The 16,500-nt window shown below is 43.7% G+C and overlaps 1 protein-coding gene across 2 annotated transcripts in view; it reads right to left on the reverse strand.

Moving 5' to 3' along the window:
* The window catches only part of PLCH1 (phospholipase C eta 1), a 227,197-nt gene that overhangs the window by 114,715 nt on the left and 95,982 nt on the right, over positions 1-16,500 (reverse strand). For both annotated transcript variants that reach the window (XM_075548867.1, XM_075548866.1), the window contains exon 2: positions 1,902-2,048. In XM_075548867.1, coding sequence (XP_075404982.1) covers positions 1,902-2,048 — 147 coding nt within the window. The remainder of the gene's footprint in view (positions 1-1,901; positions 2,049-16,500) is intronic.

Below are 16,500 nucleotides of genomic sequence, written 5' to 3' on the forward strand. Positions count from 1 at the left end.
TGTGAGGGACAGGATAGGTGCTTCTGTCTCAAAAGTTGCTGACCCCAGCTGCTGACAGTCTAAAACACTTTGCTTGCTTACGTGCTTGTGTGTTTTGTCGGGGGGTTTTATTTTGTCTTTTAATCATTTTATTGGGGGCTCATACAACTCATCACAATTCATATATATATATAGTCAAGCACATTTGTACATATGTTGTTCTTGGTGGTAAACTGCTCCATGGAGTTTTTCTCATTGTAATCTTTTTTTAAATAATTATTATTAATTGGGACTTAATGAGTGTATCATTCCATTCCATAGTTCAATCACGTAAAGCAGAATTGTACAATTGCTACCACAATCGGTTTTCAAACATTCTTTTTCTTCCTGGACCCCTTGACATCCTCTCCCTTTTATCCTCACCACCACTGCAACCCCGCCCCCGAAATCCTGATTCTACCTGCAAACCCTAGGGGTTCAGCAACCCTGGGTTCATATACTGAAACAGAAAAACATGTTCTACAACGTCAAGGTGGTGACTACCAATGATGTAACATTTCTGAGACACACCCTAATATGAACAAACAAGACAAAACGAAAATACAGAAAATGTTGAAAACCAGATCGGGGAAAACCAGATCAGTCCAGCATGCATCAGAGGGGTCCCCTGAGAAAGTTTTAACCATGTTCAGCTTGTGTGTTTTTAAACATGATTTAGAAATACATCTTACTCATTAGCTATATACCGTTTACTCCCCCCATTTGCCTTTAATACGGAACCTCAATTTCTCCCCCCACCCGTGGAATGCACGCATATTCTTCCCGAAACTCATAGGGAAATGAGCCTGTGCTCAGCCCTGGGTCAGATTTCGGTCAGCGTAAGCCTGTAATGGTGGCCCCTTCCTGGTTCGTGTGAGGGATTTACGTGTGAAAGCGAAATCGAGCTCTAAGCAAGGAGACGAGAGGCCCTCTGCGTATATGGATTGTGATAAGAGCTGTATGAGCCCCCAACAAGTGATTTTTTTTAAGGCCATCTGCTTTCAGGATAATGGAAGGCTCTGGAAAAAAATATATTTATTTTCCCCTAAAAGGGAAACACAAGAAATGGTCCTTTCTCCCACTTCGCTGACATGTTGATTTTTGAGGCCCAGAATAGCTGAAGCCGTGTGGGGGCTGCCTTGATTCCCAGGCCCACACAGAGGGCTGGAGGGAAGCAGAACCCGAGCCTTGACGTTCCGTACTGGGGCCCTGCCTGGTCAACGTTTCTTAGAATGTGAGGTGCTACCTTGTTGGTCGGGTAAGCCTTCCTTCAGTCCAGGGCTCCCAATACTGGCAGATGAAGGCACTTTAACAGGGAAGCAAGGGAATAAGAAACTGGAGATGGGGTACTGGTTGGGAGACAGTAGGCCGCTAGAAGGGGAAGAGCCAGTGTCCTGCACAGGTGCCCAGGACAGCACGATGAGGCAGACTAGAGCTGTTTCAGAGGACCCACAAGAACGAAAAGGAAATAAGGCATCAGCTGAAAACGCCTTTACTGGACATCATTAAGACAGTCTTTACGAACGTACTAATCAGTTGACTGCACTCAAGATGACATCAGCATACTTCATAGTCCCATAGACTTTATGATGTTCTTCACATGGTAGACGAAAACAAAGGCCTGGTGCTGTAAGCATCTTTCCCATCTAAAATAGGCCATGTTTGTCTCCAGCATAAGGGAACATTAGCATTTGTAACACGGGGTGGGGGAGGCTTTGTGCATTTTAATTCCCCCAAAAGTAAAAAGTAGACATCATCATCATCACATGTCTTTCTCTGCACACACATTACCCCCACTGACTCCAAAACGTTCCACCATCTCATCCAGCATTACCCGCGCATCACTGGGTCACGTTCAACAAAGATTGAAAGGTTGGATTTACTTTTTGCCTTCTCACTCTTCCGGGAGGGTCGCCACCGGAGCCGGGTGCGGTGTTCATCCAGGTAGAAGAGCCGAACGAGTCCTTTGGTGCCACGCTTCAGTTTGATCATCTGCGTCCCGGACTGCATTACACTCATGCATCTTTCAACTGTGAAAAGAGAGCCAAGCATACTCAGCCGGACACCACGCACGACATCCCCAGCGTGCAAAACCTCCCTGTCAGGTAACACTTCTGGGAAGTGACCTTCCCTTTCCCCAACGACTCCAAGGGCCAGGAGGCAAATTTGGGAGAAGGTATCTGGAGAGAGAGTTTAAAGGTATTCAGTCACCATGCTTACATCCATAAGAAGCTTGATGACTGACACAAACGTTCCTCTCTAGGTGAACAACACACCACTGCTTCACAGAGCTGTCCTTCACTGTCACTGTCACTCTGCTATTTTCTGGAGAGACTAATGATTGTCATTTGATACTTGGACCTATGTTCATAAAGCAAGTTCTTACACATCATGTTACATCTTCCAAGATGTTATATACTCTGTATAAGCACCTTTTTAAAAGTAAAAACAGAAATAAATTTGGCAAAAATGCTGTCAACAATTGTAGCCTGGTTATAGCTATATTTGTATTTTTTGTTTATGTTTGAAAATCTTTCAGAAAAATCATTTTTATTATAGCCAGAAATGTTTTCAAAACTGAACATGAAACATGCATGGATAAAATGTCAGCATTTTCCATCTAGGAGAATAGCTAGGCAATATAATTCAAGTAACATTCAAATTCTTATTGTCCAAGTTAAAGTCACCAGTTTAAATCTGCTTTACTTCAAAATGAACCTTGTTAAAAGTGACCCTCTGCACCCTCCTGACACGATCACTGAGGACAAATGGGTGCATAAACAAATGTGATGAAGAAAGCTGAAGGTGCCCGGGTATCAAAAGATGTAGCATCTGGGGTCTTAAAGGCCTGAAGATAAACAAGCAGCCATCTAGCTGAGAAGCAACAAAACCCACATGGAAGAAGCACACCAGCCTGTGTGAGCACGAGGTGTCGAAGGGATCAGGTATAAGGCATCAAAGAACAAAAAAATCATATCATTATGAATGCAGAGTGGGGACTCAAAGCCCATCTGTAGGCAACTGGACCTCTCCTTACAGAAGGGTGGCCGGGAAGAGACGAGCCAGTCAGGGTGCAGTATGGCAACGACGAAACATATTTAACTTTCCTCTAGTTCTTAAATGTTTCCTCCCCGTGCGCACCCCCCCCCCGCCCCACTATCATGATCCCAATTCTACCTTACAAATCCAATTAGACCAGAGGATGTACACTGGCACAGATAGGAACTGGAAACACATTCCCAATCCAGGACAGATGAACCCTTCAGGACCAGTGGTGAGAGTGGCGATACCGGGAGGGTGGAGTAGAAAGGGGGAACCAATTACAAGGATCTACATATAACGCCCTCCCTGGGGGATGGACAACAAAAAAGTAGGTGAAGAGAGACGTCGGACAGTATAAGACGTGACAAAATAATAATTTATAATTTAAAAGGGAAGGGGGAGCAGGGAGGAAGGGGGGAAATGAGGAGCTGATACCAAGGGCTCAAGTAGAAAGCAAATGTTTTTAGAATGATGAGGGCAACGAATGTACAAACGTGCTTGGCACAATTGATGTATGTATGGCTTGTGATAAGAGTTTTACAAGCCCCAAAAAATAGGATTCCCAAAAAAAGTGAGCGTCTGGTTTGCCTGCTCCCCTTTTTCCCGTCGTTGCACCTCAATTTTCCTTTGGAACCACCCCTCCCTCATTTCATGTGCCTTTGATAAACAGTTAATCACCCCTAAGGGCTGGGCAACTGATCTACATTTAGAGTAAATTTGACCCCATCAAAGAACACAAGCCTTGAGCAGAGTACTGACTGGAAACCAAAACAAAAAGAGCGCCTTGCTGTCAAAGTGGATCCAATCCACAGTGGCCCTGTGTGGAACTGCCCTGCGGGTTTCCAACACTGTCTCTTTATGGAAGCAGACAGTCATGTTGACTTCCCGTAGAGTAGCGGGAAGGTTGAGCCACCAGGTGCTTAAAAAATGCACCACCAAGGCTCCTTACATGGAAGTAGCTGAGCCATTTGAAGGTTGAATGTACAAGATTTCCATTTGTCCACACCAAGAGGCCACCGTTTATCCTGACACCTACAAATGATTCGGCTCTTCCCTTGATTCTGCAAGTTATACACTCACTAGCCCCCACATGATGTTTTCTTCTCATTAAATCAGTTAGAAATCGTTCTCATTGCATGAAGATCTCTGACGAGGCTCATACACAACCATGTATTCAAAGCACTTGAAACTTCTGGTCCTGAGCTCTTACCTAATGCAGAGAGAACCACTGGATAAAAACAGCACAGGAATAAACTTCAACAACTAGAGACTCCAGGTTTTTTGGCTAAATGCCTTGTATTTACTATATAAAAATAATTTCATGCAAGAGCATAAGGTTCAATGTGCAAGGTACCCACAACAAGAAACGTACACCCAACGTAGGCTTGTTCAAATCATCAAGAGTTGCCCATCACCCCACCCAAGGAAATGGGGAAAGAACTGCTAAGACTCAACACAATTTCATGATCAACATTAAAGGAAAGCATGAGTTGTCCTTACCCATTTTTTATGCAAATCCAATACCCTTTGAGCTAGAAGGCTTATTGTGCCAACCTGGCTCATAAGCACATGTGGGGTTCATTGAAGGGTGGAGGGATGATAAATAGCTTGGTGAGCCTCGCCTTTCTAGTTCTCAGGTCTCTTGCTTTGTGATGGTCGGACTAGGATGCAGCTGCCTTAGCCAGTTCCCTGCTTCAGCTGGCAAGGCTCACTTTCTGCAAGACATCCCTGAGAAGCCACATGGACCTACCCTGGTGCAGCCCTGGGTGCTGGAGCAGCCACGTGGAGATACCTGCCAGCATTAGGATGCTTTCACACTCACTGATTTGGCTTTTCTCCTGCAGCTTGCATCATTGCATGTGTTTCGTGAGATGGAGGAGGACTTTGAAGATCAGTGTAGGACATATGAGCTAATGTTGGACTTATGGGTTTGGGCAGCACTGGGTTGGGATGATTCCTTAATGTACACTTACCCTTTAAATAAAACTCATATACATAAGAGTTTCTGTGGATTTGTTTCTCCAGTCTGCCCAGACTAACACACCCATGTAATAAAAAATGTTGCTGAAACACACACACACACACACACACACACTTAAAATGTCGACTTTGAAGTACAGAACAAATTTGAAAACGGGTTGCATATAATGAATAAATGCTCCCACTAATGAGTTCCATTGGTTTAGGTCATGAAAGCCATGCCTGAATTCCTGGTTGCCCCATTAACCAAGCACAACAGTAATTAGAGCAAGAACAGAAACTGTATCAAGGCAGGGCCATCAGTCCCAATAACTTTAACAATAGACAAAAAAAGTGAATTCCACCTTACACCAATACACAGGACAGAGCAGAACTGCCCTGTAGAACTTCTAAGCTATCAGCATCTTTACAAAAGCAAACTACCGCATCTTTCTCCTACGGAGTTGCTGGTACGTCCAAACCACCAGACGTGTTTAGCAGGCAAGCAGTGCCGTCAAGGGGACTTACACCTTTTGTCATTAGATACATAATTTATGTATAAATTATCGTTTAATTATTGTTGAAATGTTGTAAAATAAATGTTAGCACTGAAATATCATGGGACTCCGTGGAGACAGAGGGAGACAGTGGGCTGGAAGTGGAATGGGGGGTGCAGTAATAGAGCACTGGTACCAACACTCGGCGACAAGAAGGAGGGGGATATGGTCCGAGGATGAGGAAAGGAGCAGCCTCGTCTTTGGGAAGGTGACGGAAGTAGAGCTGGCAGGGTGGATGATTCGCAGGCGGGATATGAAGAGTCTTTGGGGGACTTGGGGATGCTAGCACAACCAGACTTTGTTCCGTGCAGTTAGAGAGCCATTCGCTATGCACTGAGAACAGGAATGGCTACATGCAAGATGTCTCTTTGCAGAGATGTAGACCATTTAAACCCGGGCAGAAAGTCAAATTACCTACCGCCTCCCCTGAAAAGGCAGCTGGCCCGCTGCCTTTGAATCAAATCCAATGCAAAATGACACTGTGTAGGGCTTCTGAAACTAATTTTTTTTTACCGCAACTTAGTTTTTATTTATTTATTTTTAAAATCATTTTATTGGGGGCTCATTCAACTCTTATCACAATCCATCCATCCATCCATTTTGTCAAGCACATTTGTACATTTGTTGCCATCATCATTCTCAAAACATTTGCTTTCCACTTAAGTCCTTGGTATCAGCTCCTCATTTTTCCCCTCCATCCCCACTCCCCACTACCTCATGGACCCTTTTGTCATGTCTTACACTGTCTAATGTCTTTCTTTACCTACTATCCTGTCGTCCATCCCCCAAGGAGGCAAACGGCATTTATAGAGGTCTAAATATAGGTATATACATATGTAAATATATTTATATATGATGATGGGGAAATAGATCTACATGCAAATACTTATAGGTGTAGTATTAAGGCAGCAGATAGATATTAGGCCTCCACTCAAGTACTTCCTCAATACAAGCACACATTGTTCTATCAAATTGGCATTCCATGATGCACACCTTCCCAACACAACTGCTGAAGACAAATGGGTGCATAAGCAAATGTGGTAAAGAAAGCTGATGGTGCCCGGCTATCAAAAGATATAGCATCTGGGGTCTTAATGGCTTGAAGGTAAACAACCAGCCATCTAACTCAGAAGCAGCAAAACCCACTTGGAAGAAACTAAAATCTTTATGGGAGCAAACAGCCTGCTTTCTCCCTTGGAGCTCCTGGTTCTTTTGAACAGCTGGCCTTGAAGTTAGCTGCCCAACACTTAATCCACAAAGCCATTATGGCAAGACTTCCAGTTTCTGAAAGAATCCTCTCATTCGTTCATTCATTCATTCATTCACATTGCTCCTTATTTACCTTTTCACTCCACTGTTTCACTGTTTCTCTCCAAAATGGAATTTTGGTGGCAATCCTATCTCAGTATTTTTAATAGGAAAATCACCAAGCAAGCCAAACCAAGCACCGCCATCAAGTCGATGCTGACTTAACAGCAACCCCTCAGGACAGGCTGGAACTGTCCCCGTGGGTTTTCAAGACTGAAACTCTTTCTGGGAGTAGGAAGGCTCATCTTTCTCCAAGGAAAAGCACCGTAATATTTTTTTAAATCATAATCAATTGCTCGAGCTAAGAAATAACAGCTACCACTTAGCAGGAATCATCCACAAAAGCACAAACATTTTAGAGACTAAAATCCAACCCCTCTGTGACCATGTGTTAACGCCATAAATTAAATACTCATTAAGCTTTATCTCGTTGGCTAAGATTCCAGCAGTATCTGCTGCACTGGAAAGGCAGCTATAGTCACAATGCACTCGGGACATTGTGCTGCTTAAAGTGTCCGATCACAGTTGAAGCCATTTGACTAGAGTCCAGTTGAAAAAGCGCCCGATGGAGAGTTGAGAGTTTCTAATCAACTTCTTCCTTCCCTTCCCCAGCGGAGAAGGTGACATCTTATTATAGTTGTAAACCTGTAACGTTTTGCAGAGAGCTGTAAAGCTCTTGGTAAAGTAACCAGAGCTGGAGCCCCCCTGGATCATTCTTTGTAACCCATTCAAGTGGGTAGTAATGAGCAATGTTGGAGACGGAATATTCTTCCAATTTTATCTAAATCACTTGCATGTCAGCATAAGCCCATTTTGCCATAATCTGCTTTCAGACGACATGGATAACAGCAATTCTCCCCTCCATAAAAGTCATTCTCAATCCATGCCAGATACGGCAGATTGCATAACAGAGGACCAGACTGGGTTAATGGCAGGTCCTAGTGCTTCAGAATTAATATAACCTCATTAAGCACATTTCCAGTGCTGAGATCCTCTATGGCAAGACTGCAAGCATTGCTTACAAATTCAGGCAGCTGCCAGGATGTGGACACTCCCTGTGATCCTACATTCTCCCTTATGATAGCACAAACAACTTTATTTGGACATAATTCAGCAATATTCAAGAATATGAAGATAGAATGCCCGTCACATAATGTGCATATTGTTTTTGCCCATTGTGTTCTGTTGCATTGATTGCAATTTTGGCACTTAAACCATTTTTTGTTTATTTGTTTTAATTTGTATTAAAAACCATCGTCCATGTTTCCACACAGTCTGAATAAGTATCTTTTAATGGCTGCCTAAAAGAACAGCATAAATATTTAAAGAGCACAAAAGATGAGTAGAGGCATAGATCCGAAACTTCATTACATAATTAGAGCTTTAAAACCCTTCATAGAGTTTTAAGCTAATTTTACAGAGTTTAATTTGTAAAACGAGAGGAAAAACATTGTGGTTCACAAGAATTCTTTAGAATTCAGCTCTTTAAACGGAGCTCAATTGTTTGGATCCCAATTAGCTTAAAGTAAGTAAATGTCCTAAGGGGTTATGGGTTATCAAGTCACTAATAGCTATCAAGCAGAGAGTGATCACACACACACACACACACCACCCCAGTTTGACATAATAGAACAGAAAGTATACATCATTTGAGGAGAGATTTTCCATATTTTCTAGAGATAAGTTCTGGGGAACTTCAAAAAGTTCATCAAATAAAAACAAAGGAATTGAAAGGCAGTGGAATTTCTCCGTGGACTTATTGAAGCTCCCCTCATGCATGGCTCCTAAGCAGGGTTTCATTCTGTGAGGCAGGGCTGAATCAAAGACAATTATTTTTGGTAGGACGGCATATGTGTGCCGAATTTTTCAACAACTCAAAGTAAAATTTTACATGCAATAAAATTCACTCATTCTAAATGTATATTTCAATAATTTTAGTATGTTTGTAGAGGTATATAATGATCTCATTTTAAAATATTCCCATACCCACTCCTCTCCCCATCTGAAAAAAGAAATTTCATGTCCAGGAGCACTCTCTTCTCATTCCCAGACAACCACTCGTCTGCTTTCGAGCACTATTATTATTGTTTCCTTTGCCCTCAGGTTGTGAGGTATTGTGCCAACCTGGCCGATAAATACATGTGGTGTTAATTGAAGGGCAGAGAGATAAATGGCTCGGTGAACCTTGCCTTTCAAGTTCTCGGGTCTCTTACTTTGTGATGGTCGGACCAGGGTGCAGCTGCCTTAGCCAATTCCCTGCTTCAGATGGCAAGGCTCACTTCCTGCAAGATATCTCTGAGGAGAAGCCACATGGACCTACCCCGATGCAGCCCTGGGTACTGGAGAAGCCGTGTGGAGACCCCTGCCAGCGCTGAGTTGCTTACACATTTACTGACTCGGCTTTCCTCCTGCAGTCGGCATCATAGCGTGTGTTTTGTGAGATGGAAGAGGACTTTGTGGATTGGTGCTGGACATATCGGTTAATGGGTTAATGTTGGACTTGCAGGCTTGGGCAGCACTGGGTTGGGATGTTTTCTTGATGTGCACTTAATCTTATATAAAACTCTCTCTTATACATGAGTTTCTGTGGATTTGTTTCTCTAATGTACCAAGACTAACACAGGTTGACTCTGACTCACCTCAACTCCATATGACACAATTGAACTCCTCCATAAAGTTTTCTGCACAGTTGGCTGTAATCCTTAAAGAAACAGATCACTAGGCCATTTCTTCAGTAATGTCACTGGTTGGATTTAAATCACTGAACCTTTGGTTACCAGCCAAGTGTACCCCATTAGTTCACCCACAGGCTAACAACAAAGATGGCTTTTTTCTGAGCATTTCACATACCGTGTATACCCTTGTGTAAGCCGAGTTTTTCAGCATATTTTTTATGCAGTTTTGTGGTAAAATTCGATTCCTCAGCTGATATTCGGGTCGGCTTACACTTGAGTATATACGGTCAATGAAATCCTTCAATATACAGTTTCTTAGCTTGTCGCTTTGTGGTCAGGTGCTTCCAAGGGGGTTCTAAATCACAGTTGTGCACCCGACGCACAACAGAATGAAGCACTGCCCAGTCTGGTGCCAGCCTCACCATTGTTTTTATGTTTGCCTCACTGTTGTGGCTGCTGTGTCCACCCGTCTCCTTGACGATCTTCCTCTTTTTCAGAGACATCCTAATTTGCCAAGCTTGATGTCCTTTTCCAGGCACTGGCCCCTCGTCATAACATATCCAAAGTCCATAGGCAACGTCTCTCCAGATTCACTTCCACAGAGGATTCTGATTATACTTCCTCCAAGAGGGATGTGTTGGTTCTTCTGGAAGTCCATGGCACTTTCAATATTCCTCACCAACACCACAATTTAAGTGCATCAGTTCTTCTGCTGCATTCTTCATTCAATGTCCAAGTTTCACACGCATATGAGGCAATAGAAAATGCCTTGACTTGGGTCCGGTATGCCTTAGTCGGCAATCTCTTCTTTAACTTAGCATGATATTTTTGATGTTCTTGAAGAGGATGAGGTTCGTTTGTTCATTGTTCTTTCTCCTCTCCAGCTTCTGCGTACCATATTAAACTCTTCCATTGGTACTTAAGGTGAAAATTATCCTGAATCAGAGACTGGTTAAAATAATATATATGCACACAATGGAGTAAACTGAAACAATAAAAGATAATGAGCAGAAGATAAGGTGTAATTTCCAAGAGATGAAATGTAAATGAGCAAACAGACAGTATACTTCCTTTTAGGTGGGAAAGAGAAAGTTTTCAATGTATTCAAACATTGGCTAATAATTACAAAAGGAGAGACAAGAAGGAATGAGACAAGAAGGAATGAAATTGGTTAGCTGCACCAGTGTGAGAACTTAGCGGAACGGATAAGGGAATGGTATTTCTCCCGATATCGTTTAAGTTAGTAGAATGGGAAGGGGAAAACAGAGCAAGTAAAAAGAAACAGCTATGCACACGTTTTATACACATAAATGCATATGTATCTGTGTGCATTTACTTGTATGTTTGCATATGTGTGTATAAAAATCCCAACCACATGTCATCACGTCGAACCCATGTGTGCATCAGTGTAGAGCAGTTCACCGTAGGGTTGTGGGAACTAGAGCAGGCTTTTCTCCAAGACCCGCTGCACAGACACAAATCTTCACGTAATTAACCACTGCCCTGCCCAGGCATTCATTATGGCTGTATACACACATACATATTTCCTAATAAAACACTGGAGTGGACTCAATGGCAATAGATTAGAGTTTTGTTTTGGCCTTTGAAAGGGTCTCCAAAGCAAAATCACCCGAGTAGAAATAAGCAGAGAGGGTGCCCTTTTCTTTTGCTGCTCCAAAGGTCACCTTGGGACAGTGTCTATGCCTGAGGTAAGGTCGTACAAGAACACCACTTGCGTTCTTTTGTGCACAAATCTGATCGCCAAATTGTGTTTTAACGGGCAAAAATACAGAGCAGTTTAATCCTTTGCTAAAAGAATCTTTCTGGCAAAGATGGTACATGAAAATATTCATTGATTTCTTGTCAGCTTCCACAGATTAGAGTACATTGGAGTGACTGAAGAGGATTAGCTTCTAAAATCTTTTCAAATAATACAAGTAGGGAGGAAAGGTAGGCTTCTTAAAATCATCAGAGGAGACATAAACAATACGTTTTTTTTATTCTCCTAGAACACATCCTGAGGGTCCACCCATGGTGGGGACTGAGGAAACTTGGTGATGGGCACTGAGGGCGGAGCGCAAGGCTGTGCACTGCTTCCGGAGAGGAGGGGGCAGCACAAGGGGAGTTCTGCTCCGCAGCGCATCACTACCTGCTCATGCGGACTTCAGAATCCCTTAGGACACTTCTTTCCTCAAACCGCAGCTCTGGCGGTGCTGCGAGCCGGCATTGAACCATCGACCACAAAAGCCTCAGCTCGAAACCATCAGCTGTTCCTCGGGACTAAGATAAGGCTGTCTCCTCCTAAAAAGACGTACAGCCTCAGAAACCCCCTAGAACTACTCTGCATCTGAATCTACCTGATGGCAGTGGTTTGTTTGGTTTGGGGAAGTTTTCCTCAACCTCTAAATTCTCAGCAACAATAAAAGAATTGATCTAGGGTTCATGAGTATGCCTTTGTTTTTCAATAGTAAGAGATTCTAGCTCATTCAAGCGCCTGTTAGAATAACTCTAACGGGGGGGGGGGGGGGAACACGATCAATAACTGGAAGTTTGATGACAGATATGACTTGCTTAAAAGACCTTTTTATAATACATAACTGCTCTGTACAAGGAATTCCTTTCCATGAAGGGCTCTTTCTCCAGTGACTGAGCCTTAAAGTCCAATGGCATCAGCTTATGAATAAATGTGCTCACAAACAACCTTGTGGGCTCCCCTTCATTACATTGTGGTCCTTCCCAGGGAAGGACAGACAACGTGGAGCTCATTGATTTTCTTTGTTCGTTTCATTGCTTAAATCAGTCCTGTGGAGGAGATAAGGTTGTTAGAAATCCTTTTAAAAAATTTTAAACTAATTGCCGAGCAATAGCATTGTGGAACTTGTTTGCAAACATGTGTGCAGATAGAACTGCAAAACTGACAAATTCATCGGAGAGGATCTAAGCCAAAGAAGGCGTGAAATGAATGAGTGAGTAATAGGGAGCATGCTAGAGCCTCTTTGCTATTTTATTAAAACCTTCCCACCTACCACTTTCGTCTTTCATGAGCTGTGTTTCACACTCAGCAGCTCTGTCCGTTCCCTAGCTGTTCACCTTGGGAAACCAGTGGGACGCAACTGAAATCCATAAGGATCTTGCTCAGCTGAGTTCATTTACGCTGACAGAAGTCCATGACTCACGGTCGTCCCGTCAACGACACTGACTCACAGTGACCCCTTGTGAGTTTCTGAGACGGGAACGCTTACAGGAGTAGAAAGTCCAGCTTTTCTCCAGAGGGGCTGCTGGTGGTTTCAAACCGTCTCCCTGGCAATCACAGCCCAACTGGTAACCGCCACCCAACCAGGGCTCCTCACAGAAACCCATAGAGATAGTGTTGATACTATCTCATCGGAGAGGGAATTAAGTTTTTATTCCACGTTTAACTGTTCCATCTAATAAGTATAGCATATTCCGCCTCAAGAGCAGATCAGCAATTGCTCTGTCACCATTCCCCAGCATAATTTGTTATAATGCCAGACACCCTGTTCCATCACTTATTCTGAGTACAACTCTGTACTGGATAGCTGGAGGCAGAAATTCCAAGACATGGGAAATATGGACCTTTATTATAGAGAACACTGTCATCCAATAAAGTTTTTAAAATAATTCTCTACTCTGGCTATTCCCCCCTCCCCCCACTATCATGATCCCAATTCTCCCTTACAAATCTGGCTAGACCAGAGGGTGTACAGAGAGCAACTGGAAACACAAGGAATCCAGGACAGATGACTCCTTCAGGACCAGTGGTGAGAGTGGCGATGCCTGGAAGGTGGAGAGAATGTGGGGTGGAAAGGGGGAACTGATTACAGGAATCTACGTATAGCCTCTTCCCTGGGGGAGGGACAGCAAAGAAGAGGGTGGGGGGAGACATCGGACAGTGTAATATATGACAAAATAATAACAATGTATGAATTATGAAGGGTTCATGAGGTAGGGGGGAGTGGGGAGGAAGAGGGAAATGAGCAGCAGATATTAAGGGCTCAAGTAGAAGTCAAATGTTTTGAGAATGATGATGGCAACAAATGTACCTATGTTCTTGACACAATGGATGAATGTATGGATTGTGATAAGAATTGCATGAGCCCCCAATAAAATGATTTTTTAAAAATCTCTGGGAGACTTTCTTTAAAGTACTACTCCCCCAGACCCGAGCCCATGCCAAGGAAATAGAGACCTGTCAAGGAGAGGCTGGGCGCCAGTTTGTTAGCTGGTTGAGTGAAGCTTCCCAGGGAGCCTCCTGTGCATCCAGAGTTTAGATCAGTCTCTCGCATTGCTGATACTGTCTTTGGGGAGTCAGTCGGGATCCTAGCAACTTCTCACTGCAGAGTGGACGGGGCAGATGCAAAGAAAGGAGCAGGCCTGCTGGTCAGCGGCAGAGCCAGGGCAGGAAGCAGGTGCTGTGGCCCACGATCAGGGTCTTTCCATTTCATCAGGTGTGATATCTGCCTTCAGGCCTACATTCGCCACTAACTGGCTGGTCCCTGGCAAGTCCTTTAAACAGGCTTGGCCTCTGTTTTGTGACCTCTTAAAAAAAAAACAGTCAGGTGTGTTCCAGATACTGGCGTTGTGGGCAGCCATGTAGTTGGCCTGCAATTCATGGCGATGACCTCAGGAACAGTAGTACTGGAAATCCAAGGAGTTTTCATTGGCTGATTTCCAGAAGTATGCTGCCAGTCCTTGCTTCCTCGCCTGTATTAGTCTGGAAGCGCTGCTAAATCCCATTCAGAAGCCCGGAACTGCATAACCTACATTCACAAATGGCAATAGCTATACGTGAGGTGCACTGGCAGGGGACTAAACTCAGGTATCCTGTAAGAATTCACTCGTGAACTGCCACTGAGCTTTCACCAAAGATTGTGGTTCTATAAGATTCCAGGTCTAGCCTTTAGAAATTTGTCAGTCATCATTATACTACTTCACGGGAATAATAAGATTGATAAGTACTTCGTGAAAAGTCACTGCAGAGCTGATACCAAGGGTTCGAGTAGAAAGAAAATGTTTATAAAATGATGATGGCAACAAATGTGCTTCACACAATGGATATATGGATGCATTGTGATAAGAGCTGTATGAGCCCCCAGTAAGGTGATTTTTTTTTAAATAAAAATAGAAGAAAAGCCACTGTAGAACAGAAGATGATATAAACAGTAAGGACTAATATAAGCAGGATTGAGACAGGGACTTCAAAGGAGACAGAATTGAAGCCTGGCCCCACAAGGTCACAATAAAAATCCTTGATATATTTTCTACTGTTCTGACTCTAAGCCTCTGTGTGTGTCTGCGTGTGTATATGTGTGCATACATGCGTGTACACATGCACACACTCTGAATGTGCTATGATAGCTAATTATTTTAAATGGATTACAAGTATTCTGCCTACTATGTCTGAAATTAGAGCCTAATACTTGTCCTTAATAAGCAAAATCTCCTTTCACCCCAATGTTCTTGACTGTTTCTTGAGCCGCAGACACAGGAAACGAGAAATACGTTCAATTACACTGGGAAAGTTTAACCTTTCCTGAAGCCTGTGCAATAGATTTTCTTAGTTCTACAAGAATTGTCACATCAGACCATAAAAACATTTCTACTGTGCATGTTTAAGTAAGTGTTCATAGTACAGTCTAATTTCAAAGGGCTGAGATGCTTATTGTGTTAGGCCAGAGAGAAATACTCTTACAGTGTATACGCTCATGTGCACAGAGCTGGGAGGACGCGTAAAGGGAGAACCTAAGGCAAAGCAAACCTCCTGAGGTCATAGCTTCCTTTAAATTCCGACTCCTCAGACCCCTGGGGTTGGGAACCCCACACGGTAAAGTTCTCCTTGATCATCTCAAGGCCAATTGAAGTTTGGAAATCACTGCTCCAGGCACCATTCCTGCTCAACTTACCTGATTACCACGTGGTCAGTGGGTGCCAATCAGTTTCCCAGGCACAGAGAATCAGTGGGCACTTAAGGAGCCCTGGTGGCAGTGGTTATGCATTAGGCTGCTAACTGTAGGGTCAGCAGTTTGAAACCCCCAGCTGCCCCAAGGGAGAACAATGGCGCTTTCTACTCCTGTAAAGATTGACAGTCTTGGAAACACACAGGGGCAGTTCTACCCTGTCCTATAGGGTAGCTATGAGTCACCATTGACTTGACGGCAGTGAATTTGGGGTTTGTTTGGGGTAGGGGGGTAGAGAAATGGAGCCCTGGAGGCACTGTCAGGCAGACTAGGGGTACAAACCCAGCAGCCACTCCTCGGGAGACGGTGGAGACTATCAGCTCTCATAGAGATGCTCAGCTTTGGGAATGGTATAGCACTTCTATGGGTAGGAGAGGATGCGGATTGGATATAAAACCTTCACTCTGGTCACAGCCCTGGTCCCAGGTAAGCAGAGTTTCCCTAGAGTGTGGCCTGCATCGCCTTTCATCTTCCAGGAAATGAAGGCCACGGGAAACAAGCAGAGACAGACGGACGACCCTAGTGCTACCACGAAGGAAGCACTGGTAGTAGGAGCAGTCTTTGGACCCCTTAGGACCAGGAGACAGTGAGAGAAAAAGCCTTCCCTCCCACAGAGCTTGTCCTCTGAATTCAGACCTCTAGCCTCCTGAATGGTGAGAAAATAGCTTCCTGTTTGTTAAAACCATCCACACATGGTATATCTTAGAGCAGAGGGTTTTTTTAGTACATTACTAACACAGGAAGATGATTCCGCAGATACTAAAGCACAGGAAGCAAAGAATACATATTCAGTGAGATAGTTAGGTCTCATCTGTTTTCCCAAATGTGCTTTTCCACGTACCTCTTGCTTGTGTTTTTGCTCATTTAGGGCACCATTTGCCAAGGATCGCGCTCAGGAGGCAGGAAAGGAGGACAAATGGAAAGAGTGAACATCGCAAGGAACTTGAACAAGTGCTGTTACAT

This window comes from Tenrec ecaudatus, chromosome 4 (genome assembly GCF_050624435.1).
Source record: "Tenrec ecaudatus isolate mTenEca1 chromosome 4, mTenEca1.hap1, whole genome shotgun sequence".
Classification (NCBI taxonomy): Eukaryota; Metazoa; Chordata; class Mammalia; order Afrosoricida; family Tenrecidae; genus Tenrec; species Tenrec ecaudatus.